This window comes from Pongo pygmaeus, chromosome X (genome assembly GCF_028885625.2).
Source record: "Pongo pygmaeus isolate AG05252 chromosome X, NHGRI_mPonPyg2-v2.0_pri, whole genome shotgun sequence".
NCBI classification, from domain to species: domain Eukaryota; kingdom Metazoa; phylum Chordata; class Mammalia; order Primates; family Hominidae; genus Pongo; species Pongo pygmaeus.
In genome coordinates, this window is record NC_072396.2 from 50,908,103 (window position 1) to 50,935,452 (window position 27,350).

At 38.1% G+C, this 27,350-nt stretch overlaps 1 protein-coding gene across 5 annotated transcripts in view; it reads left to right on the plus strand.

Moving 5' to 3' along the window:
* The window catches only part of CCNB3 (cyclin B3), a 98,109-nt gene that overhangs the window by 44,358 nt on the left and 26,401 nt on the right, over positions 1-27,350 (plus strand). For 3 of the 5 annotated variants that reach the window (XM_054473004.1, XM_054473006.1, XM_054473005.1), the window contains 3 exons: positions 9,799-12,808; positions 13,848-13,943; positions 15,159-15,251. In XM_054473004.1, coding sequence (XP_054328979.1) covers positions 9,799-12,808; positions 13,848-13,943; positions 15,159-15,251 — 3,199 coding nt within the window. Of the gene's footprint in view, positions 1-9,798; positions 12,809-13,844; positions 13,944-15,158; positions 15,252-27,350 lie in introns of all 5 variants that reach the window. The other 2 variants (XM_054473003.1, XM_054473007.1) reach the window with 2 other exon arrangements.

Below are 27,350 nucleotides of genomic sequence, written 5' to 3' on the forward strand. Positions count from 1 at the left end.
CCTCCTTGTGCCTCTGGTAGAATTCGGCTGTGAATCCATCTGGTCCTGGACTTTTTTTGGTTGGTAAGCTATTAATTATTGCCTCAATTTCAGAGCCTGTTATTGGTCTGTTCAGAGATTCAACTTCTTCCTGGTTTAGTCTTGGGAGAGTGTATGTGTCAAGGAATTTATCCATTTCTTCTAGATTTTCTAGTTTATTTGCGTAGAGGTGTTTATAGTATTATCTGATGGTAGTTTGTATTTCTGTGGGATCAGTGGTGATATCCCCTTTGTCATTTTTTATTGTGTTTATTTGATTCTTCTCTCTTTTCTTCTTTATTAGTCTTGCTAGTGGTCTATCGATTTTGTTGATCTTTTCAGAAAACCAGCTCCTGGATTCATTGATTTTTTGAAGGGTTTTTTGTGTCGCTATTGCCTGCATTTCTGCTCTGATCTTGGTTATTTCTTGCTTTCTGCTAGCTTTTGAATGTGTTTGCTCTTACTTCTCTAGTTCTTTTAATTGTGATGTTAGGGTGTCAATTTTAGATCTTTCCTGCTTTCTCTTGTGGGCATTTAGTGCTATAAATTTCCCTCTACACACTGCTTTGAATGTGTCCCAGAGATTCTGGTATGTTGTGTCTTTGTTCTCATTGGTTTCAAAGAACATCTTTATTTCTGCCTTCATTTCGTTATGTACCCAGTAGTCATTCAGGAGCAGGTTGTTCAGTTTCCATGTAGTTGAGCGGTTTTGAGGGAGTTTCTTAATCCTAAGTTCTAGTTTGATTGCACTGTGATCTGAGAGACAGTTTGTTATCGTTTCTGTTCTTTTACATTTGCTGAGGAGTGCTTTACTTCCAACTATGTGGTCAATTTTGGAATAGGTGTGGTGTGGTACTGAAAAGAATATATATTCTGTTGATTTGGGGTGGAGAGTTCTGTAGATGTCTACTAGGTCCACTTGGTGCAGATCTGAGTTCAATTCCTGGATATCCTTGTTAACTTTCTGTCTCGTTGATCTGTCTGATGTTGACAGTGGGGTGTTAAAGTCTCCCATTATTATTGTGTGGGAGTCTACGTCTCTTTGTAGGTCAGTAAGGACTTGCTTTATGAATCTGGGTCCTCCTGTATTGGGTGCATATATATTTAGGATAGTTAGTTCTTCTTGTTGAATTGATCCCTTTACCATTATGTAATGGCCTTCTTTGTCTCTTTTGATCTTTGTTGGTTTAAAGTCTGTTTTATCCGAGACTAGGATTGCAACCCCTGCCTTTTTTTGTTTTCCATTTTCTTGGTAGATCTTCCTCCATCCCTTTATTTTGAGCCTATGTGTGTCTCTGCCCGTGAGATGGGTTTCCTGAATACAGCACACTGATGGGTCTTGACTCTTTATCCAATTTGCCAGTCTGTGCCTTTTAATTGGAGCATTTAGCCCATTTACATTTAAGGTTAGTATTGTTATGTGTGAATTTGATCCTGTCATTATGATGTTAGCTGGTTATTTTGCTCGTTAGTTGGTGCAGTTTCTTCCTATCCTTGATGGTCTTTACAATTTGGCATGTTTTTGCAGTGGCTGGTACTGGTTGTTCCTTTCCATGTTTAGTGCTTCCTTCAGGAGCTCTTTTAGGGCAGGCCTGGTGGTGACAAAATCTCAGCATTTGCTTGTCTGTAAAGTATTTTATTTCTCCTTCACTTATGAAGCTTAGTTTGGCTAGATATGAAATTCTGGGTTGAAAATTCTTTTCTTTAAGAATGTTGAATATTGGCCCCGACTCTCTTCCGGCTTGTAGGGCTCCTGCCGAGAGATCAGCTGTTAGTCTGATGGGCTTCCCTTTGTGGGTAACCCGACCTTTCTCTCTGGGTGCCCTTAACATTTTTTCCTTCATTTCAACTTTGGTGAATCTGACAATTATGTGTCTTGGAGTTGCTCTTCTTGAGGAGTATCTTTGTGGCATTCTCTGTATTTCCTGAATTTGAATGTTGGCCTGCCTTGCTAGATTGGGCAAGTTCTCCTGGATAATATCCTGCAGAGTGTTTTCCATCTTGGTTCCATTCTCCCTGTCACTTTCAGGTACACCAATTAGACGTAGATTTGGTCTTTTCACATAGTCCCATATTTCTTGGAGGCTTTGTTCATTTCTTTGTATTCTTTTTTCTCTAAACTTCTCTTCACACTTCATTTCATTCATTTCGTCTTCCATCACTGATACCCTTTCTTCCAGTTGATTGCATCGGTTACTGAGGCTTGTGCTTTCATCACGTAGTTCTCGTGCCATGGTTTTCAGCTCCATCAGGTCCTTTAAGGACTTCTCTGCATTGGTTATTCTAGTTATCCATTTGTCTAATTTTTTTAAAAAGTTTTTAACTCCTTTGCCATTGGTTTGAACTTCCTCCTTTACCTCAGAGTAGTTTGTCTTCTGAAGCCTTCTTCTCTCAACTTGTCAAAGTCATTCTCCATCCAGCTTTGTTCTGTTGCTGGTGAGGAGCTTTGTTCCTTTGGAGGAGGAGAGGTGCTCTGACTTTTAGAGTTTCCGGTTTTTCTGCTCTGTTTTTTCCCCATCTTTGTGGTTTTATCTACATTTGGTCTTTGGTGATGGTGATGTACAGATGGGATTTTGGTGTGGATGTCCTTTCTGTTTGTTAGTTTTCCTTCTAACAGTCAGGACCCTCAGCTGCAGGTCTGCTGGAGTTTGCTGGAGGTCCACTCCAGACCCTGTTTGCCTGGGTATCAGCAGCGGTGGCTGCACAACAGTGGATATTGGTGAACTGCAAATGTTGCTGCCTGATCATTCCTCTGGAAGTTTTGTCTCAGAGGAGTACCCGGCCGTGTGAGGTGTCAGTCTGCCCCTACTGGGGGGTGCCTCCCAGTTAGGCCACTTGGGGGTCAGGGACGCACTTGAGGAGGCAGTCTGCCCATTCTCAGATCTCAAGCTGCGTGCTGGGAGAACCACTACTCTCTTCAAAGCTGTCAGACAGGGACATTTAAGTCTGCAGAGGTTATTGCTGTCTTTTGTTTGTCTGTGCCCTGCCCCCAGAGGTGGAGCCTACAGAGGCAGGCAGGCCTCCTTGAGCTGTGGTGGGCTCCACCCAGTTCGAGCTTCCCGGCTGCTTTGCTTACCTACTCAAGCCTGGGCAATGGCGGGCGCCCCTCCCCCAGCCTTGCTGCCGCCTTGCAGTTTGATCTCAGACTGCTGTGCTAGCAATGAGCGAGGCTCTGTGGGTGTAAGACCCTCTGAGCCAGGTGCGGGATATAATCTCCTGGTGTGCCGTTTGTTAAGCCCATTGGAAAAGTGCAGTATTAGGGTGAGAATGACCCGATTTTCCAGGTGCCATCTGCCACCCCTTTCTTTGACTAGGAAAGGGAATTCCCTGACCCCTTGCACTTCCTGGGTGAGGCGATGCCTCACCCTGCTTCAGCTCATGCATGGTGCGCTGCACCCACTGTCCTGCACCCACTGTCTGGCACTCCCCAGTGAGATGAACCCGGTATCTCAGTTGGAAATGCAGAAATCACCCATCTTCTGTGTCGCTCACGCTGGGAGCTGTAGACTGGAGCTGTTCCTATTTGGCTATCTTGTCTCCACCATCATTCTGACTTTAGCAGGGCAGTCCTCACAAATGCCATAAACATTCTTCTCTTCACTCAGGGTTCAGTGGAAAAGACCCTAATAATAGTAGGAAAACTAGTAATAGCTGCCATTTATTGAGAGCTCACTGTAATCACAGAAGTATAATCATTAAGTCTTTTTTTTTTGGTAACAGCTTTATTGAGATATAATTTGCATACCAAACAGTTCACCCATTTAAAGTATATAATTCAATGGTATTTAGTATATTCACAATTACATAGCCATGACAATCAATTTTAGGACATTTTCATTAACTCCAAAGAAACCCTGTACCTTTGGTTATCACCTCTCAATACCCCCAACCTGCCAGGCTTTGGGCAACCACTAATCTACTTTCTGTCTCTATATAGATTTCCCTATTCTGGATGTTTCATACAAATGGAATTAGACAATGTGTGGTCTTTTGTGTCTAGCTTCTCTCACTTAGCATGTTTTTGAGGTTATCCATGTCATAGTAGGTTATCAGTACTTCATTTCTTTTTGTTGCCAAGTAATATTTCATTGCATATATACAACACATTTGGTTTACCCATCCATCAGTTGATAGATATTTGCATTGTTTCTACCTTTTGGTTATTGTGAATAGTGCTGCTATGAATATTTGTGTATACCTTTTTGTTTGAACACTTGTTTTCAGTTCTTTTGTGTATATACTTAGGAGTGTGGTTGCTGGGTCATATGGTAATTCTGTGCTCCATGTATTGAGGAACTGCCAAGCTGTATTCCATAGTGGCTACACCATTTTGCATTTCCTCCAGCAGTGTATTTACTGGAGGAAATGTAAAATGGTATAGCCACTGTGGAATGGTGGCAGTCTTTTGTTTTTTTTTTTGTTTTTCCTCGAGACAGAGTCTCACTCTGTCACCCAGGCTAGAGTGAAATGGCACGATCTTGGCTCGCTGCAAACTCTGCCTCCTGGGTTCCAGTGATTCTCGTGCCTCAGCCTCCCGAGTAGCTGGGATTACAGGTGCCCACAACCACACCCAGCTAATTTTTATATTTTTAGTATGCCATGTTGGCCAGGCTGGTCTCAAACTCCTGACCTCAGGTGATCGGCCTGCCTCGGCCTCCCAAAGTGCTGGGATTACAGGAGTGAGCCACCATGCCCAGCTGGCAGTGTTTTTCTTTTTTAAACACCCATCATGGTGGGTGTGAAGTGGTATCTCATTATGGTTTTTAGGTTTGTATTTCTCTGACTAATGATGTTGAGCATCATTTATGTGCTTATTGGCTATTTGATACTTCTTTGGAGGAATGTCTGTTCGGATCTTTTGCCCATTTTTTATGCTTTTATTTCTTAATTTTTTAATTTTATTTTTAATTGACATATAATAATTGTAAATAATTGTTGGTCTTTGTATTGTTGAGTTGTAAGAGTTCTTTATATATTTTAGATACAAGTCCCTGATCAGATATGAGTTGCAAATAGTTTCATCCATTTTTTGGATTATCTTTTCACTTTGTTGATGATGTCCTTTGAAGTACAGAAATTTTTAATTCTGAAGAAGTCTAATTTATTTTTTCTTTTGTTTATGATTTTGATGTCATGCCTAAGAAACCACTGCCAAATCCCAGGTTAAGAAAATTTACACCTGTTTTCTTCTAAGAATTTTAAAGTTTTAGCTCTTAACTTAGGGTTTTGATCTATTTTCAGTTAATTTTTATTGGCGATGTGTATTAGGAGCCTTAACTTCATTGTTTTGAGTGCGGATATCCAGTTTTTCCAGCACTATTTGTTGAGAAAACTAACCTTTCTTAATTGTCTTGGCACCCTTCTTGGAAATCAGTTGACCATAAATGTGTTTATATATGGACTCTCAATTTTATTCCATTTATCTGTATGTCTCTCATTAACTATCATTATGCCAGTACCATATTGTCTTGATTATTGCAGCTTCATGTTGTGTTTTGAAATTGGGAAGTGTGACTCCTCCAAATTTTGTTCTTCTTTTTCAAGATTGTTTTGATTATTTTGGTTTCCTTGCAGTTCTGTATAAATTTTAGAATCAGCTTGTCACAACCATCTGATTTTTGACAAATCTAACAAAAACAAGAAATGGGGAAACGATTCCCTATTTAATAAATGGTGCTGGGAAAACTGGCTAGCCATATGGAGAAAGCTGAAACTGGATCCCTTCCTTACACCTTATACAAAAATTAATTCAAGATGAATTAAAGACTTACATGTTAGACCTGAAACCATAAAAATCCTAGAAGAAAACCTAGGCAATACCATTCAGGACATAGGCATGGGCAGGGACTTCATGTCTAAAACACCAAAAGCAATGGCAACAAAAGCCAAAATTGACAAATAGGATCTAATTAAACTAAAAGAGCTTCTGCACAGCAAAAGAAACTACCATCAGAGTGAAAAGGCAACCTACAGAATGGGAGAAAATTTTTGCATTCTACTCATCTGACAAAGGGCTAATATCCAGAATCTACAATGAACTCAAACAAATCTACAAGAAAAAAACAAACAACCCCATCAACAAGTCGGCGAAGGATATGAACAGACACTTCTCAAAAGAAGACGTTTATGCAGCCAAAAGACACATGAAAAAATGCTCATCGTCACTGGCCATCAGAGAAATGCAAATCAAAACCACAATGAGATACCATCTCACGCCACTTAGAATGGCGATCATTAAAAAGTCAGGAAACAACAGGTGCTGGAGAGGATGTGGAGAAATGGGAACACTTTTACACTGTTGGTGGGACTGTAAACTAGTTCAACCATTGTGGAAGTCAGTGTGGCGATTCCTCAGGGATCTAGAACTAGAAATACCATTTGACCCAGCCATCCCATTACTGGGTATATACCCAAAGGATTATAAATCATGCTGCTATAAAGACACATGCACATGTATGTTTATTGCAGCACTATTCACAATAGCAAAGACTTGGAACCAAGCCAAATGTCCAACAATGATAGACTGTATTAAGAAAATGTGGCACATATACACCATGGCACATGTACACCATGGCACATATACACATATACTATGCAGCCATAAAAAATGATGAGTTCATGTCCTTTATAGGGACATGGATGAAGCTGGAAACCATCGTTCTCAGCAAACTATCTCAAGGACAAAAAACCAAACACCACATGTTCTCACTCATAGGTGGGAACTGAACAATGAGAACACATGGACACAGGAAGGGGAACATCACACACCAGGGACTGTTGTGGGGTTGGGGGAGGGGGGAGGGATAGCATTAGGAGATATAGCTAATGTTAAATGATGAGTTAATGGGTACAGCACACCAACATGGCATATGTATACATACGTAACTAACCTGCACGTTGTGCACATGTACCCTAAAACTTAAAGTAAAAAAAAAAAAAAAAAGAATCAGCTTGTAAATTTCTACAAACAAGCTAGCTGGGATTCTTATACAAATTGCCTTGGATCTGTGGATCAACTTGGGAAGTATTAATATGGTTTTTTTTTCTTTCTTTTCTTTCTTCTTCTTTTTTTTTTTGACGGAGTCTTGCTCTGCCACCCAGGCTGGAGTGTGGTGGTGCAATCTTGGCTCACTGTAACCTCCACCTCCCAGGTTCAAGCGATTCTCATGCCTCAGCCTCCCCGAGTAGCTGGGATTACAGGTGTGTGGCCACCACACCAGCTTAATTTTTTTTTTTTCGTATTTTTGTAGAGACATGGTTTCACTATGTTGGGCAGGCTGGTCTCGAACTCCTGACCTGAAGTGATCTGCCCGCCTCGACTTCCCAAAGTGCTGGGATTACAGGCGTGAGCTACTGTGCCCAGCCTGACATCTTAACAATGTTAAGTTTTCTAATTCATGAATATGGATGTCTATCTATTTAGATATTTAGTTTTTTCAATGGTTTTTACGGTTTCCAGAGTATAAGTTTTATGTTTGTTTATTTATTTCTAAGCATTTTCTTCTTCTTGATACTATTGTAAATGGAATTGTTTACTTAATTTCATTTTCAGATTATTCATTGCAAGTATACAGAAACACATTTGATTTTTGTATATTGATTTTGTGTCCTGGAATCTTGCTGAAGTTGTTCGTTCTAATAGTTTCCGTGTGTATTCCTTAGGATTTTCTCTATATAAGATCATGTCATCTGTGAATACGGATATTTTTACTTTTCCAAACTGGATGACTTTTATTTAGTTTTCTTGCCTACTTGCCCTGGCTACAGCCTCTAGTACAATGTTGAATAGAAGTATCAAGAGTTGGACATTCTTGTTTTCTCCCTGATCTTAGGGGGAAAGTATCTGTCTTTCACCATCAAGTACGATGTTAGCTTTGGGTTTTTTGTAGATGCCCTTTATCAGGTTGAGGAACCTCCTTTCTATTCCTTGTTTGTTAAGTGCTTTTTATCATGAAAGAGGGTTAGATTTAGTCAAATGATTTTCCTGGATCTTTTGAGATGATCATGTCGTTTTTGTTTTCTATTCTATTAATATGATGTAGTATGCAAATTGAATTTTGAGTGTTAAATTAATTTTGCATTCCTGGGATAAATTCCACTTGTTTATGGTGTATAATCCTTTTATATGTTGCTGGATTTGGTTTGCAGTATTTGGCTGAGGATTTTTGCATCTATATTCATAAAAGGTATTGGTCTGTAGTTTTCTAGTGGTGTCTGTCTGTTTTCGGTATCAGAGTAATACTGACCTCATATAATGAGTTAGAAACTTCGCACTTTTTGTGTTTCTTTGAAGGGTTAATGAAGAACTGATATTAATTATTGTTTAAATGTTTGGATGGAATTGAAGCCATTTGGGCCTGGACTTTACTTTGTGAGTAGTTTTTGATTATTGATTTGATATCTTGTTATAGGTCTCTTCAGATTTTCTGTTTTCTTCTTGAGTCAGTTTTGGTAGTTTGTGTCTTCCTAGGAATTTGTCCATTTCATCTCAATTATCTAATTTATTGACATTCAATTGTACATAACGTTCCTTTAAGTGTTTTTGAGCATATTAATTTGTTGAATCTTCATATTAAGCCTATGAAGGAGATAGTATGATCCTCATTTTATAGGTGAAAAAAACTGAAGCACAGAGAGTTAACTTGCCCAAGGTCACCCAGTCAGTAAGTTGGAGGAGCCAGGATTTGAATCCAGGCAGTCTAGCTCCAGAATGCATGTTCTTACCATAACTAGACTATCTAAAGATCTTCTCTAAAAGTTATCAGGAGGGGCCTGGAATCTAACTGGTCAAGCAGAACCTTTTGAAGCACTTTTTTTTTCTTAACAAATCAGTGGTTTTTCATTCTATTCCTAGATTTGTACAGCTATCACCACTATCTAATTTTAGAAGTTTTTCAATACCCCCCGTCCACTAAATCCGTGCCTATTAGGAGTTCCTTTCCCTTCCTAATCCCCCTTTCTACTCCTACCCCTGTCCCAGCCTCAGGAAACCACTAGTCTACTTTCTGCTGTGGATATACATCTATGGATATGTCCATTCTGCATATTTCATATTGAACTAAATCATATGATATCTGGTCTTTCGAAGGTATTTACTCCTGCTCAGATTGGTGATTATATCTGCCTGAAATTCTCTCTCTTCTTATTCTGAACTTTAGTCTTTCTGTGATTTGGTCTCACTAGATTCATCACTCTAATTGAATATACAATCCTATTCAAAACAAAGCTTTGCATCTGACACATGTGACAAGTTTCTATTTTGAGCTTTTTATTACCTCCATTGGGAAAGCATCTCCTTAATAGTCCAGGGTGAGGGGAATGTAGTTAGATTCTACCAATGTTAATTACCAGCCCACCTCTCTCATTAGCCTTCAAACAATGTTAATTTCAACCTGAAGTTTACCAGCTGCCTTGGGTTGATAGACAAAGACAAATGCAGCTAGTGAAGGAGACTGATGTATGAACAGATAACTCATACAATGTGATAAGTATTATAAAAGCCTTTGTATATAAGGTAATGAAGCATATATAAGAAAGCATAACATGAATTTCAATGGAAAAATTATAGAAAAGTGTAGGTATCTAGGCCATAGAAACTATACAGTGTACTACTTAAGTTGATTCACCATGGTACCTATTGATTTTGTCCCTCTAATCTGTCTTATGGGGTTGAAGCCCCTTCCCCTTTCATACCTTTACTAAATATAGCAACAAAAGGAAATGGTAGGTGAGGATTCTAGGAACTACATTTTTCTTACCCAGACATTGTTTCCTTCACAGGCATAAGCTGGAAGTCACACCAGTAGTAGCCTCTACTACCGTGGTACCAAACATTATGGAGAAACCACTCATTCTAGACATATCCACCACCTCCAAAACACCCAACACTGAGGAGGCATCTCTCTTCAGAAAGCCATTAGTTTTAAAGGAGGAACCCACTATTGAGGACAAAACCCTTATCAATAAGTCATTATCTTTAAAAAAGTGCTCAAATCATGGGGAGGTGTCCTTACTGGAAAAGCTACAGCCCCTGCAGGAGGAGAGTGACAGTGATGATGCGTTTGTTATAGAGCCAATGACTTTTAAGAAGACACATAAAACTGAGGAGGCAGCCATCACCAAGAAGACATTATCCTTAAAGAAGAAGATGTGTGCAAGTCACGGGAAGCAGTCCTGCCAGGAAGAGTCGTTGGCTGTGCAGGATGTGAATATTGAAGAGGATTCCTTCTTTATGGAGTCAATGAGTTTTAAGAAGAAGCCTAAAACTGAGGAGTCAATCCCCACCCATAAGCTATCATCTTTAAAGAAGAAATGTACCATTTATGGGAAGATATGCCACTTTAAGAAGCCACCAGTATTGCAGACAACCATCTCTGGAGCAATGTCCTCCATTAAGAAGCCATTGTCCTTTAAGAAGAAGCCTACCACTGAGAAGGAGACCCTTTTCCAAGAGCTATCTGTATTGCAAGAGAAGCACACCACTGAGCGTGAGATGTCCGTCTTGAAGAAATCATTGGCCTTGCAGAAGACCAACTTTAAAGAGGATTCCCTTGTTAAGGAGTCGTTAGCCTTTAAGAAGAAGCCTAGCACTGAGGAGGCAATCATGATGCCACTAATATTGAAGGAGCAGTGCATGACTGAGGGGAAGAGGTCCCGTCTGAAGCCATTAGTATTGCAGGAGATCACCTCTGGAGAGAACTCGCTCATTATGAAGCCATTGTCCATTAAAGAAAAGCCATCTACTGAGAAGGAGTCCTTTTCCCAGGAACCATCTGCATTGCAAAAGAAGCACACCACTCAGGAGGAGGTTTCCATCTTAAAGGAGCCCTCGTCCTTGCTAAAGTCTCCAACTGAGGAGTCACTTTTTGGTGAGGCTTTGGCTTTTACAAAGAAGTGTACCATTGAGGAGGCACCCCCCACCAAGAAGCCTTTAATTTTAAAGAGGAAACACACCACTCAGGGGACAATGTCCCACTTGAAGAAACCACTAGTATTACAGACCACCTCTGGAGAAAAGTCACTTATTAAGAAGCCACTGCCCTTTAAAGAAGAAAAAGTGTCTTTAAAGAAAAAATGTACCACACAAGAGATGATGTCCATCTGTCCAGAACTGTTGGACTTTCAGGATATGATTGGTGAAGATAAGAATTCTTTCTTTATGGAGCCAATGTCATTTAGGAAGAACCCTACAACTGAGGAGACAGTACTTACCAAGACATCATTGTCTTTACAGAAAAAGAAAATTACTCAGGGGAAGATGTCCCACTTAAAGAAGCCACGGGTCTTGCAGAAGATCACTTCCAAGGAGGAGTCATTCTATAAGAAGCTGTTGCCCTTTAAGATGAAATCTACAACTGAAGAAAAGTTCCTCTCCCAGGAACCATCTGCATTGAAAGAGAAGCATGCCACCTTGCAGGAAGTGTCCCTCTCAAAAGAGTCATTGGCCATCCAGGAGAAGGCTACCACTGAGGAGGAATTCTCTCAGGAACTATTTTCATTGCATGTTAAGCATACCAATAAAAGTGGGTCCCTCTTCCAGGAGGCTTTGGTCTTGCAAGAGAAGACTGATGCTGAAGAGGATTCCTTGAAGAAGTTGTTGGCCTTGCAGGAGAAAAGCATCATGGAAGAAGAGTCCCTTATCAATAAGCTATTGGCTCTGAAGAAGGAGCTTTCTGAGGCAGCCACAAACATACAGAAACAATTATCTTTAAAGGAGCAGTCCACTGCTCAGAGAATAGTGTTCCTCCTGAAGAAGCAGTTGGCTTTGAATGAGACCATCAATGAAGAGGAGTTCCTTAATAAACAGCCACTGGCCTTGGAGGGGTATCCCAGCATTGAGGAGGGGGAGACCCTCTTCAAGAAGCTTTTGGCCATGCAGGAGGAGCCCAGCATTGAGAAGGAAGCTGTCCTCAAGGAGCCCACTATTGACACAGAAGCTCACTTTAAGGAACCTTTGGCCTTGCACGAGAAGCCCAGCACTGAGAAGGAGGCTGTCCTCAAGGAGCCCACTGTTGACACAGAAGCTCACTTTAAGGAAACTTTGGCCTTGCGGGAGAAGCCCAGCATTGAGCAGGAGGCCCTCTTTAAGCAACACTCGGCTTTGTGGGAGAAGCCCATCACTGAGAAGGAGACCATCTTCAAGGAGTATTTGGACTTGCAAGAGAAGCCCAGCATTAAGAAAGAGACCCTCCTCAAAAAGACATTAGCCTTGAAGATGTCTACCATCAATGAGGCATTCCTCTTCGAAGATATGATAGCTCTGAATGAGAAACCCACCACTGGGAAGGAGTTGTCCTTCAAGGAGTCATTAGCCTTACAAGAGAGTCCCACCTACAAGGAAGACACCTTTCTCAAAACATTCTTGGTCCCCCAAGTTGGAACCAGCCCAAATGTGTCTAGCACTGCCCCTGAATCCATAACAGGCAAGTCCAGCATTGCTACCATGACCAGTGTGGGCAAATCTGGTACTATCAATGAGGCATTCCTCTTCAAAGATATGATAACTCTGAATGAGAAACCCACCACTGGGAAGGAGTTGTCCTTCAAGGAGCCATTGGCCTTACAAGAGAGTCCCACCTGCAAGGAAGACACCTTTCTGGAAACATTCTTGATCCCCCAAATTGGAACCAGCCCATATGTGTTTAGCACCACCGCTGAATCCATAACAGACAAGTCCAGCATTGCTACCATGACCAGCGTGGGCAAGTCCAGTACCACCACCGAGTCCAGTGCATGTGAATCTGCTTCTGATAAACCTTTCTCACCACAGGCCAAGGGAACACCAAAGGAGGTATTCATCTTTCTTTCTTCTTAAGTTAGATAAAGTGTTCTTTGATATCCTGGAGGTGGCTGCTAGCAAAGTTGTTTTTTTATTGTTGTTGTTGTTTTTTTGTTTGTTTGTTTGTTTTTTTGCCTTCCTAAGCAGTTAAGCCATATATAGTAAGTTATTGAGAGTATCCCTCTACCTAGTGAGAGGGTGACATTTCTTAGGTTTACTTCTGGTTTTATTTAATGATAGGTGATGCAGAATCATCTCTTCTCACCTTTTATAGCCTGACGTTACCCATGATTTGGGATACATTTCCCAGGTTCTTTGGCATTTTTCTCTTAAGTTGGCCTTGTACAATCTCTTGACTTCCTGATTGGCACAGTGATAGATCTAAGCAATCAGAAAGTATTTATTCCAGTAATACCCATGAGGGTCTGGACTACTGTGCTATATACTTGGGCTTTGCAATAGTGGCCAGGTAATTTCATTTAGGAAATTGCCTTTCTTAGTAATTGTAATTTGCATCACAGTGGGCTTTGGTCAAAAATGGGCAAAGTTCATAGCATCTCCCAAGGAAGGTGGTCTTTACATTGTAAATTTGAATAATGAAGGGATGATAATTTAGCAAGCAGGAGGAGAAATGTCCTTTTTGTAGCAAAACATCCTGGGTAAAGGTATAGAAGGGAGGAAAAGGCTACCAGGATGAATTGGGCCAGATCAAAGCATTGACATAATTAGGGACCTAAGAAGACAGGCAACAAAGCTGATATAATAAAATAAGAATGTCCATCTTGGAGAATCTTCAGCTTACCTATAAAAAGGGTCCCTTGTTCCTAGGGCAGCAAAGGTATATACAATGAAGACTAGGCATTTCTTGATCACTGGACCATATGAGGATTGCACAGCCTTGGAGTACTGTGTTGTGGCCCAACATATACAAGGCTTGAGACACCTTAGCAGAAGAAGACAGTGGGGAGAAAGGAGTAATCATTGATATGTATGTGCTAAGTCTTCCTTGGAATAATTCTCATAATATATCTTTTTGGCGATTTCTAAGCAGATAACCGCACGGGAAGATATTGACGAGCACGGCAGTGATCCAAGTTTCAACCCAATGTATGCTGAGGAAATCTTCAGTTACATGAAAGAGAGAGAGGTATTTAGGTTGCTTGGGTTGGGCAATGATTTCTAGTTTTCATTTCCTCATCATTCCATCCTTCAGTATGCAAGTTGAAAGAGGTGGTAATAATGATGATAAAAATAATAATAGCAACAACTAACATATTGGTAGCTTACTGTGAGTTGGACATTGTACTAACAGATTTGTAGACATTATCTTAATTCTCTCAGTAACTTCATGATGGTAGGTATTATTATCTCCCTCTTACAGATAGAGGAAACTGCCCAGAGTCATGTAAGTGGTACATGGTAGAGCTGAGATATGAGCTAAAGTCTGATTACCTTGAAGACCATAATCCTGTACATCTAATTGCTAAGAAGACAGTCTTAGACACAAAAATGGTCAAGTAGTCTCTGAGTGGCTGTTCTTAGAGATCTTTTTCCTTCCCTATGCATGTTTCTGGCATTGTGTGCAAAATCGTATTCTTTGTTTCATCTCTCCAACCTGGTGAAGTTTTCTTTCTCCTTTGAAATCTGCCAGTCTCCTTTACCACTAATATTCATCAATTCCAAAGTTTCTTCTAACTCTGTCAACAGAACAGATGGGACCAAGATTATCTACCAAGTAGAATTTTTAGCAGGTCATGTATAGGAGGGTGGGAGGATGGAAACCTACCTACAGATCCACCTATCTTCTTTATAGAGAGAGTGCAATTGATTAACTGACTCCAAAGCCCACACTTTTTCTGGCATACCTAAGTAAGGGACATCTTTGTTATAATAAAAGTGTGAGCCTTGGTTCATCAGTTTCACTTGAGATTTTGTTAGAAATGCAGAAACCTAGCCCCATCCCAGACCTTCTAAATCAGAATCTGAAGTTTTACATGATCCCCAAGTAGTGCATATGTATGTTAAAGTTTCAGAAGCACTGCTCTACATATCATGGTATTGTGCTTTAGATTGAATTGCAAAGAAAGGGCAGAACCTTTTTGGCATTTATCTACAGCTATAGGTGTTTCTGCCCTTATTTCCCCCTGGATTCTTCAATATCCACTCTGACACTTGAATATCACATGTGTCTATTTCCCAAAGCAACTGCAACTTGCCTGGAAAAGGATACTTTGATCTGCCCCTCTCTAATACCAGTTGAAAATAAGGAATTAGAACTATGAGGGAGAAGTTAATTGTTAAGTTACAATTTTGAACTATAAGAAGAGTTTATTTATTAACATTTCCTTCTCATCAATGCCAGGAACAGTTTATACTTACAGATTACATGAACAGGCAGATTGAAATCACCAGTGACATGAGGGCCATTCTTGTGGACTGGTTGGTGGAGGTGCAGGTAAGCCTGACAACTCCTGCCTTAAGGAGCTGCTGTTCTCTTTCTCATTCAGGGCTGCCAGGCCAAAAACATGGTAAAAAGGTACTGGGTCTATAGAGTTGAATAAGCTGTGGTTCCTGCCCTCAAGGAGCTCATGATTTAGGAGGCAAGATAAGATATGCAGACAAATAAGTGCAATACAAAGTAGAATATACTAAGTGCTCTAAGAATGTTTCAAATAAAATACTGTGAGAACTAATAGGAAGGAGAGACTCTTTCTAGAAAAGGCAGTGACGGTATGGTCATTTTATCATTCTTAAAGTCTTGTAAAAGTATATCTAGTGATTTGGATTGGGGTCGATGACAAAGTCTTTCAAGCTTTGGGTGGAATGGATAATAGGAAGGACAGTGTGGCACAGGACATGGCAGGTAGCTGTTTGTCAAAGGTTAGATATTGAGGGAATACTGCTATGAATACTTAATTATTATTTTATACTAAGATAGGAGAGCCCAGAGTAGTACATAGCATATAGTAGGGGGTCAGTAAGCATTTGTCAAATGAATGGAATTGAAAGAATTGCTATGGAGTTTGCAAGGAAACATACAGCATGGTCAGTCTACGCCCAGCAGTCTTAGTATGTAATTAGGAAGAAAAGACAATATAGTTTTATATCCTTTGTTAAGTATCAGAGGAGTGGTTCAGACTCATTTTGGAGTGACAGACCAAGGAATTGTGGTAGACACAGTATATCTGAACATCAGCAAAGCATGAAAATGTCTCTCATCTTATGAAAATGGTAGAGAACAGTAAATCAGGTAAGAGTAAAATTTGGGTAGATCTTAAATAAATGAAACAGAACCCAAAGATTGCTTATCATTGTCCAGCTGGAAAGAAATTTCTAGTGACTGCCATCGGACTTTGTTCTGCTTAACATTCTCATTAGTAATGTAAATGAGAATAGAGAAGATGTATTCATTAAATTCCTGGATGGCATGAAACTAGGAGTAGGGATAGGAAATAAATGGCTTACAGAGCAAAAATATCTCTGCCAGCTGGAATGAGGAACTAAATATTTTTTATTTAAAGTTTTTGTTATTGCATAAAAATGTACATTATAGCAAAGTAAGAAATTATAATTACCTGTGATCCCACAACCCCAAACTGCTGTTCTCATTTGTTTGCATATATTATCCCCCCATCTTAAGCAGTGGTTATCCATTAGGGGTGCACCTCAGAATCAGATGCCCAGGTCCTATCCCAGACTTATCCAATCAGAATTGTGGGGATGTGGCCCAGGCACACATATTTTTATAAAGCTCCACAAGTTATATTAATGTATACCCCTTGAAAGAGAATCTCAGTTCTAGAAAATACCATATTGTTTTTATAACTGTAGTTATATGTAGTGCTTTTATAACTCTTTGGTTTTTTATTTTAAAATAACCAAATAACAATAATGACTTTTTGGATATAAAGTTCCATGAAATTTTAGCATTTGTTTTGAAATAATTGATTCATAAGAAATTGAAAAAAAAAAAAGGACAAAGAGAGCCTGTATACCCTTCACCCTAGTTTATCCCAAAGATGACATCTGGCATAACTATGGTATAGTGTCATGGTCAGGAAATGGACTTTGTTATAATCCACAGACCTTGTTTAGATTTCAGCAGTTTTACATGCACTCATTTGGGGGTGTGTATAGTCTATTTGATCACATGTGTAAATAAATATTTAGTCTATTTGTTCACGTGTAAATTTTGTAATCACTACCACAGTTAAGGTACAGAACTGTTCCATCGCCACAAGGATCCCTCATGCCACTTTTTGTTAGCCACAACCATCTCCCTCCCCTCTCCTTCCTGTCCCTGACAAATTGTTTTCCATCTCTATAATTTTGTCATTTCATGAATGTTATATAAATGGAATCATACAGTGTATAGCCTTTTGAGCTTGATGTTTACTACTCACCATAGTTCCCTTGAGATCCATCCAAGTTGTGTGTATGAATAGTTCATTCCTTTTTGTTGCTAAGTAGTATTCCATGGTACAGATGTACCACGGTAATATGGTTTGGCTGTGTCCACACCCAAATCTTATCTTGAATTATAGCTCCCATAATCCCCACATGTTGTGGGAGGGACGCAGTGGGACGTAAGTGCATCATGGGGGCAGGTTTTTCCCGTATTGTTCTTGTGATAGTGGATATGTCTCACGAGATCAGATGGTTTTATAAAAGGCAGTTCTCCTGCACACACTCTCTTGCCTGCCTCCATGTAAGATGTGCCTTTGCTCCTCCTTCACCTTTTTCCATGATTGTGAGGCCTCCACAGCCATGTGGAGCTGTGAGTCCATTAAACCTCTTTTCTTTATAAATTACCCAGTCTCAGGTATTTCTTCATAGATGTATGAAAATGGACTAATACATACGGTGTGTTTAACCATTCACCTATTGAAGGACATTTGGATTGTTACTAGTTTTTGGCTATTAAGGATAAAATTACTATGAATATTTGCATGCAGCTTTTTTGTGAATATAGTTTTTATTTCTCTGGGATTAATACTGAAGAGTGTGACAGTTCTGTGAATTTTTAGCATATGTATTGATTTGTGTAACCGCCACTACGATTAGGAAATAGAACAGTTTGACCATGCCATAAAAACTTCCTTATATTATCCATTTAGAGTCACACCCACCTCCCACCCCTAACTTCTGGAAACCACTAATCTATTCTCTATCTTTGCCTTTTCAAGAATATTGTATAAATGTTTGTGTTATATGTAACCTTATGAGACTGGCTTCTTTCGTTCAGTATGATGCCTTTAAGATTTATTCAAGTTGTTGCAGATATCATTAGTTCATTCTTTTTATTGCTGAGTGGTATTCTATGGTTCGAATATATCACAGTTTATCCATTCTCCTGTGGAAGGGTATTTAGTTTGTTTCCAGTTTTTGATGACTGTGAAAAGAACTGTACATTAATGTACAGGTTTTTATGTGAAGATGTGTTTTAATTTCTAATGTCAGCACATAGCAGTGGGATCATCAGGACATACGGTAAGTGTATGTTTAACTTAATTAGAGATTGCCACAAAGTGGCTGTACATCTTGCATTCTCACCTCCAATGCATGAGAGTTCTGGTTGCTGTGCATTCTTGCCAGCACTTGGTTTTGTTAGTACTTTATTTTAACCATCTAATAGGTGTATAGAGGAATCTCCTGACAGTTTTAATTTTTATTTCCTTAAGGGCTAATAATGTTGACAACCATACTTGTCATGCATATATCCTCTTTGATGAAATGTCTATTCAAGTCTTTTGCCCAGTTATAAATAGGGTAGTTCATTTCCTTAGTGTCAAATTATGAGAGTTCTTGACATATTCTGGATACAAATCCTTTGTTGGATATGTGATTTATAAATATATCCTCTCAGTCTGTAGTTTTTCTTTCTCTTACCAGTGTCTTTCCCAGAGCAAAAGTTTTTAATTTTGATGAAGTCCAGTTTATCAATGCCTTCTTTATGGATTGTACTTACTTCTAAGAACTCTTTGCCTAAACCTAGGTCAGGAATATTCTGTCTCTCTCTCTCGTGTGTGTGTGTGTGTGTGTGTGTGTGTATTTAAATTTATGTATTTATGTATTTATTTATGAGATGGAGTTTTGCTCTTGTTGCCCAGGCTGGAGTGCAATGGTGCGGTCTCAGCTCACTGCAACCTCCGCTTCCCAGGTTCAAGCGATTCTCCTGCCTCAGCCTTCCAAGTAACTGGGATTACAGGTGCCCGCCACCCTGCCTGGCTAATTTTTGTATTTTTAGTAGAGATGAAGTTTCACCATGTTGGCCAGGCTGGTCTCAAACTCCTGACCTCAGGTGATCCGCCTGCCTCGGCCTCCCAAAGTGCCGTGATTACAGGCGTGAGGCACTGTGCCTGACTTCTTTCCTATATTTTATCTAAAAGGTTTATGGTTTTACATGTTACATTAAATCCATTTTTAGTTAATTTTTGTATAAGGTGTGAGATTTAGGTCAAGGTTCTTTTTTTGCATATGAGTGTCTAATTGTTCTAACACCACGTGTGGGAATTAAAAACTATACTTTCTTCATGGAATTGTTTTTGCACCTTGCTAAAAACAGTTTTTGTGGGTCTATACCAATATTGTGTTTCCTTTATCTCTGTGTCTCTTCCTTCACCAATATGACACTGTCTTTATTTCTGTAGTTTTATAGTTAGTCTTAAAACTGGGTATTGTGATATTTTCAACTCTATTCTTTAAAAAAAAAAAAAAAAAAAAAAACTGGCCAGGAATGGTGGCTCATGCCTGTAATCCCAACACTTTGGGAGGCTGAGGTGGGTGGATCATGAGGTCTGGAGTTCGAGACCAGCCTGATCAACGTGGTAAAACCTCCGTCTCTACTAAAAATACAAAAGTTAGCTGGGCATGCTGGCACGCACCTGTAATCCCAGCTACTCAGGAGGCTGAGGCAGGAGAATCACTTGAACCCAGGAGGCGGAGGTTACAGTAAGCCAAGATCATGCCACTGCATTCCAGCCTGCGTGATAGAGCAAGACTCCATCTCAAAACAACAACAACAACAACAAAGCAAAAAACACCTGTTTTAGCTATTCTAGTTCCTTTGCCTTTCTATATAAATTTTAGAATCAGTTTATATCTTAAAAATATTTCTAAGCATTTGATTGGAATTGAGATATATTTTGTGCAGAAAAGAGTTAAAATAATAGGCCTGATACTGCTATCCCTAGAAAGGTCTGTTTGCAAGGTTGGCCCTTGGCTGGTAAGCAGTCCCTACACTGATATAAAACTTCCCCGAATGTTAATTGTGGCTTACTGTGCTTAAACTCTTTATGCAAACAATGTGGTTTAGGCTGAACACCTGCTTTCCTTTTGGGAGTCTGGAACTTCAGAACATGCTAGGCACAGAGTGTTTACTTGACCAGTTCCCAATAAAATTTTTGGCACTGAGTGATAGTAAGCTTCCCTGGTAGACAACACTTTCCATGTGTTGTCACAACTCATTGCTAGAGGAATTAAGTGCATCCTGAAGTGACTACTGACAGGACTCTTGGAAGCTTGCTTGTGGCTTTTTCCAGGTTTTGCCCCATGCTTCTTATCCCTTTGCTGATTTTGCTTTGTATCCTTTCACTGAAATAAATCATAGTCGTGAGTATGACTATATGCTAAGTCCTGTGAGCCATCCTAGGAAATCATTGTGCTTGAGGTGGTCTTAGGGAACCCCAATACACATCTATAGGTGAGTTCAGATAGAATTGGCGCACTACTATGTTGAATCTTCCAACCTATGGTATGTCTCTCCATTTATTTAAGTTTTCTTTGATTTATTTTTCTCATCATATAGATCCTATACATGTTTTGTTAGATTTATAAAAAATATTTTCTTCTTTTGAAGCTATTGTAAATGATGTTTTTTAAATTTAGCTTTCTATTTGTACATTGCCAGTATGAAATACGGTTGATAGTTGTGTGTTGGCCTTGTATTCTGTGACTTTGCTAAAACTCAGGAGTTCTTTTTTTGTAGATTTCTTGGGGTTATCTACATAGATAATTGAATCATCTGCAAATGGGGACCGTTTTATTTCTTCCTTTCTAATCTCCATGCTTTTTATTTCATTTTCATGTTTTATTATACTGCCTGAGACTTCCATTATGATGTTGATATAGAAGCAGTAAGAGTGGACAGCATTGCCTTACTCCTGACCTTAGGAGGAAAGCATTGACTTTAACTATTAGTGTGATTTTAACTGTAGGATTTTTGTAAACACCTTTGATCAGGTTGAGAAAGTTACTTTCTATTTCTAGTTTAATCCTGTGTAATATATTTTTTATCATGAATAAATGTTGAACTTTGTCAAATGCTTTTTTCCTGCGTCTGTTGATTTTTTTTTTGTTGTTTTAGACTAATATAGTAAGTTAAATCAATTGATCTTCAAAAATGGAAGCAACATTATTTTTATATTCCTGAGATAAACCCCATTTTGTCCTGGTATATTTTTCTTTTTAGGTATTGCTGGATTTGATTTGTTAATATTTTGTTGAGGATTTTTACATCTATGTTTATGATGGATGTTGGGATGTTGGTCTGTAGTGTTCTGGTTGGGTTTTTTGTTTGTTTGTTTTTTGTTCTGGTATCAGAATAATAGTGATCTTGTAAAATAAGTTGGGAATTATCCCCAACCCTTCTGTTTACTGGAAGGGATGTGTAGAATTGATGTTATTTCTTCTTTAAATGTTGGTAGAATTTGCAAGTGAAAACATCGGAGCCTGGAGGGTTTTTCCCCAAAAGGTTTTCAGTGAAGAATATCATTTCTTTAATAGTTATAAGGTTATTTAAGTTATCTATTTCATATTGGGTGACTTTTGGTAGTTTGTGGTTTTCAAGGAGTTGATCCCTTCCATCTAAGCTGTCAAATTTATGTGCATAGAGTTTTTCATAGTGTTCCCTCTTTCATTCCTGATACTGGTAATTTGTGTCTTCTCTTGTTTTGTTTCAGTCTTTCTAGAGGTTTATTAATTTTATTCATCTTTCCAAAGAACCAGATTTTGGTTTCATCCATTTTTCTTTATTTTTCTGGTTTTAGTATTCTTCATATCTGCTCTAATTTTTATAATTTTATAACTATTTTAAAAATAGTTTTCTTTCTTCTTGCTTATGGTTTAATTTCTTTATTATCCATGGTGATTTTCTGTGTAATAATTCTGTTACTGAGAGAGGAGTACTGAAGTCTTCAACTATAATTGTGGATTTGTCTATTTCTACGTTTTGTCATTTTTTGCTTTGTATTTTTTGAAGTTCTGTTGTTAGGAACATACACATTTAGGATTATATATCTTCCTTATATTTATTTCTGACTTTTTCTTCATATAACAATGGTTATATATGATTGCAAACATCTTTCCAGTCAAACTGACATATTTCTATATCCATTTTGTTTGCGTATGGTATTTCTCTTCTGTCATACCCATCCTGCTATTAATGGACATTTAGGTTATTTTCAAATATTGCTCTTTGAAATAACCCTGTAGTGAATATACATAAATGTGCATTTTTTATAATTTTACTATTGTTTCTCCAGACCAAATGACTAGGAATAGGATTATTAGATCAAAACATGCACATGAAAAATTTTTGTACATGTTGACAGCTATCCTTCTGAAATGTCATGACCATTTATGCTTTTACCATTACTGAATGAGAATGCTTATTTTCCCATAATCTTGTCAACAAAAGAAGTTATATTTTTTACCATCTGATAAATGAAAAATTTTATTGTGTTATTTTAGTTAGCTGTACAGAAGCATTGGCATTTTAAGTAGTCAAGTTTATCAGTTCTTTCCCTTATAGCTTTAAGATTTGTTTCTTGCTTAGGAAAGTCATTAGTCCAGAATTATATAAATATTTCTACAAAATTTTTTCTAGAATATTTATAGTTTCATTTCTACTTTTAAATCCTTAATCTATTGGGTGTCAGAATCTAAACAACTTTCTCCAATGATTATCCAGTTATTCTAATACCATTTATTTTCATTATACACTGGTTTGAAATGACACCTTTATCATAATACTTCAGTTTGTAGTCTTTCCAATTCTCTTCCATTGATCTATTTGTTTACTCTAACATCAGTAGTATACTGTTTTTATTATATATTATTTGTCTACTCTAACATCAGTAGTATGCTGTTTTATTATTATATTATTATGGATTTGTAATACATTTATTGCCTATTTACTCATCTTTTATAAAATATTCCTGGTTGTTCTTGCACATTAATTCTTCCAGGTGAGCTGTAGAATAATTTTGTCGAGTTTTCAAAAATAGCCCGTTAGGATTAATTCAGGAAAAATTCACAGACTTTATAATATCAAACTTACTAAGCCAGTTACGTTGTGTCTATTTACTTCCCAGGTCTTTTACAATTTCAATTTTTAAAAAATTTTCTTCATATTGGTCTCACTAACTTAAAAATGTTTTTCTTGAGTATTGAGAATTTTTTAAATGTTATGAGTGTTATCCTTTTTCCCTTTTAAAATTTATTGCTAGTTTTTTTTTTTTTGGTTCCATATGAACTTTAAAGAAGTTCATATGGAACCAAAAAACAGCCCGCATGGCCAAGTCAATCCTAAGCCAAAAGAACAAAGCTGGAGGCATCATGCTACCTGACTTCAGACTATACTACAAGGCCACAGTAACCAAAACAGCATGATACTGGTACCAAAACAGAGATATAGACCAATGGAACAGAACAGAGCCCTCAGAAATAATACCACACATCTACAACCATCTGATCTTTGACAAACCTGACAAAAACAGGCAATGGGGAAAGGATTCCCTATTTAATAAATGGTGCTGAGAAAACTGGCTAGCCATATGTAGAAAGCTGAAGCTGGATCCCTTCCTTACACCTTATACAAAAATTAATTCAAGATGGATTAAAGACTTAAACATTAGACCTAAAACCATAAAAACTCTAGAAGAAAACCTAGGCAATACTATTCAGGACATAGGCATGGGCAAGGACTTCATGTCTAAAACACAAAAAGCAATGGCAACAAAAGTCAAAATTGACAAATGGGATCTAATTAAACTAAAGAGCTTCTGCACAGCAAAAGAAACTACCATCAGAGTGAACAGGCAACCTAGAGAATGGGAGAAAATTTTTGCAATCTACTCATCTGACAAAGGGCTAATATCCAGAATCTACAAATAACTCAAACAAATTTACAAGAAGAAAACAACCCCATCAAAAAGTGGGCGAAGGATATGAACAGACACTTCTCAAAAGAAGACATTTATGCAGCCAAAAGACACATGAAAAAATGCTCATCATCACTGGCCATCAGAGAAATGCAAATCAAAACCACAATGAGATACCATCTCACACCAGTTAGAATGGCAATCATTAAAAAGTCAGGAAACAACAGGTGCTGGAAAGGATGTGGAGAAATAGGAACACTTTTACACTGTTGGTGGGACTGTAAACTAGTTCAACCCTTGTGGAAGTCAGTGTGGCGATTCCTCAGGGATCTAGAACTAGAAATACCATTTGACCCAGCCGTCCCATTACTGGGTATATACCCAAAGGACTATAAATCATGCTGCTATAAAGACACATGCACACGTATGCTTATTGCAGCACTATTCACAATAGCAAAGACTTGGAACCAACCCAAATGTCCAACAATGATAGACTGGATTAAGAAAATGTGGCACATATATACCATGAATACTATGCAGCCATAAAAAATGATGAGTTCATGTCCTTTGTAGGGACATGGATGAAGCTGGAAACCATCGTTCTCAGCAAACTATCGCAGGGACAAAAAACCAAACACTGCATGTTCTCACTCTTAGGTGGAATTGAACAATGAGAACACTTGGACACAGGAAGGGGAACATCACACACTGGGGCCTGTTGTGGGGTAGGGGGAGGGGGGAGGGATAGCATTAGGAGATATACCTAATGCTAAATGATGAGTTAATGGGTGCAGCACACCAACATGGCACATGTGTACATATGTAACAAACCTGCACATTGTGCACATGTACCCTAGAACTTAAAGTATAATAAAAAAAATTTATAGCTAGTCTATTGGGAAACAGTTGATTTTTTAATATATTTTATGTTCATCTACTTTGCTGAAGTTAGTCATGGTTCGTTTAATTTACTCTTGGACTCTATATGCTTATACTTTATTTAGATTTTTTGCATCTTTGCTCATAAATCAGATTCCTTTTTAAGTTTCTGTTGAAGGATGCTGTCATTATTAAGTGTGGTAAAGATTTAATAAAGGTCTTTATAAAGGATTACTCTAGCTTTTTAACATAATTAGGGAAATTTTCTGGCAATACTAAATTTAACACAGGAATTGTATTTTCCTTGAAGAACTTGTCCATGACCCCATCAATGTATAGTGCCATTTTTGTGTGATTCTTTGAGAAATTTTTATAATAACAATGGCTATTGGCCTAGTAAGGTTTTCTTGCCCTTCTTGAGTCGTTTTTGTAGTTGATATTTTACTTTTTTGTGTTTGTTTTGTTTTGAGACAGGGTCTCACTCTGTCACCCAGACTGGAGTGCAGTGGCGCAATCTTGGCTAACCGCAATCTCTGCCTCCCAGGCTCAAGCTATTCTCCTGCCTCAGCCTCCAGAGTAGCTGGGATTACAGGCGTGCGCCACTACTGCCTGGCTAATTTTTGCACTTTTAGTAGAGGTGGGGTTTCACCATGTTGGCCAGGCTTGTCTCAAACTCCTGAACCTCAAATGATCTACCCTCTTCGACCTTCCAAAGTGCCAGGATTACAGGTGTGAGCCACCGTGCCCGGCCTTGTAATTTATATTTTCCTAAAAATGTATCCATTTCTTGGGTATATTGTTATTATCATAGATTGTACATAATATCATTTTATAACCCTTTATAATGATTTCTTTTCTCATTGTGTGATGTGTTATCTTCCTCACGTGTGCTTGCATTCATATCTACATGTTCTTTTCCTCAATTTTCCTCACAAGCAGTTTTTTAAAAATCCTCTTGTCTTTTCAAAGAACCAGCTCATGGGTAAATATATACCTTTTCTGTTTTAAAAATTCATTTAACGTCTGCTTTTATTTTTATTTTATTCTTGTTTTACTAAGGTTTATTTTGTTGTTTTCCCTGGCTGCTTGAATTAAATGCTTAGTCTGTTTTAATTATTCTTGACTTCATAACGAAAGATCCAAAGCTATACATATTCTTCTAAGTATAGTTCTGGGCATATCTGATTAATTTTGAAAAATAGTGTTGTAGCTATCTTGATTTTTCTCAATAATCTGCAGTTGGAATTTTTATTTCCTCTTCGACCCTGTTTTTTGTTTTTTTTTTGTGCTTAACATTTTTAAAATATTTCCTTTTCTTTATTTGATTTATCCTTTTATTATAAATTTCTAGAGGTATTTCATTGTGTATTGAAAATGTGACCTAAAAGATAATTTCTTTCTTAAAGTTAATAAGGTTTTCTTCATGGTTTCAGGTATAATAAGTTTGTATAAATGATTCACTGACCAACTGTATTCTCTATAGGGTACAATGATCATTATATCAATTTTGGCTTAATAATTATATAATTTATATGCTAATTTATTTTTTCTAATTTATCAAAGCCTAAGAGCAGTATGGTAACTACCCACAAATATTATTGTTTAGTTAATTTCTCCTGGCATTTCTTCACCTCTGCCATCCTTACTTAACCTCCTTGACTTATACAATATTTTAACTGAAAAATTCCGAAAAGGAATTTTGAGGAAAGAGACTTTATTCCAGTGAACAGTTTGCAAACCAGGAGATCCAGCCTTCAGTGTAAAACAAAGGTGTGCTCCTGAGAAAAAAATTAAGGGTTTAGGTTTTCCAGCAAAAGTTCCCACCAAGGTTGCCAATCTGGTCTATTTATGAAAATGAAAAATTCAAACTTGCTTAATTCTGATTGGTATATGGTATACACAGCTGAGTTCTGATTGGTTGATACAGTGGAACCTTCATTGGCTGGTACAGCTGAACCCTGATTGGCCAAGGCAAGTGAACTCCGAAAATCTCAAAATTTAAAAAGTGTGGGTTTTCCACAGACCTCTGAGCACCTATGTGACCTCTAGTCAGCAAATGGTCACTTGACTGTATTTTAAATTTAGGCCCAGGTAGCTACTGAGGATCCATCCTGAAGGATTGGCTGTTTCTGGTTTACATTTGTTCACTGTGTATATGTGCAAATGTTCATATATATGTGTGTGTGTGTTTGTGTGTGTGTACATAATAACCCTTTTCTCCTAACTCTGTGGGGTAACAACTATAAATTGTTTAGGGTGTATCCTTACAGATCCTTTATTGTATGTCTTATCACTTTTTTAAGTTTTTTTTATTATCCTTTCTTTTAAAATCCTAAGTTATATGAGCAATACATGAAATATAGCTTTTAATGGGTGTGGGTTGTATGATATTTTTGTTGTATGAATAATGTGAATAGGTTATGCTGTACACATTGCTTTGCACCTTGATTTTTTAGGAATAAGTCTTAGTCATCTTTCCATATACGTATAGCTCTGTGACATTCTTTTAAACT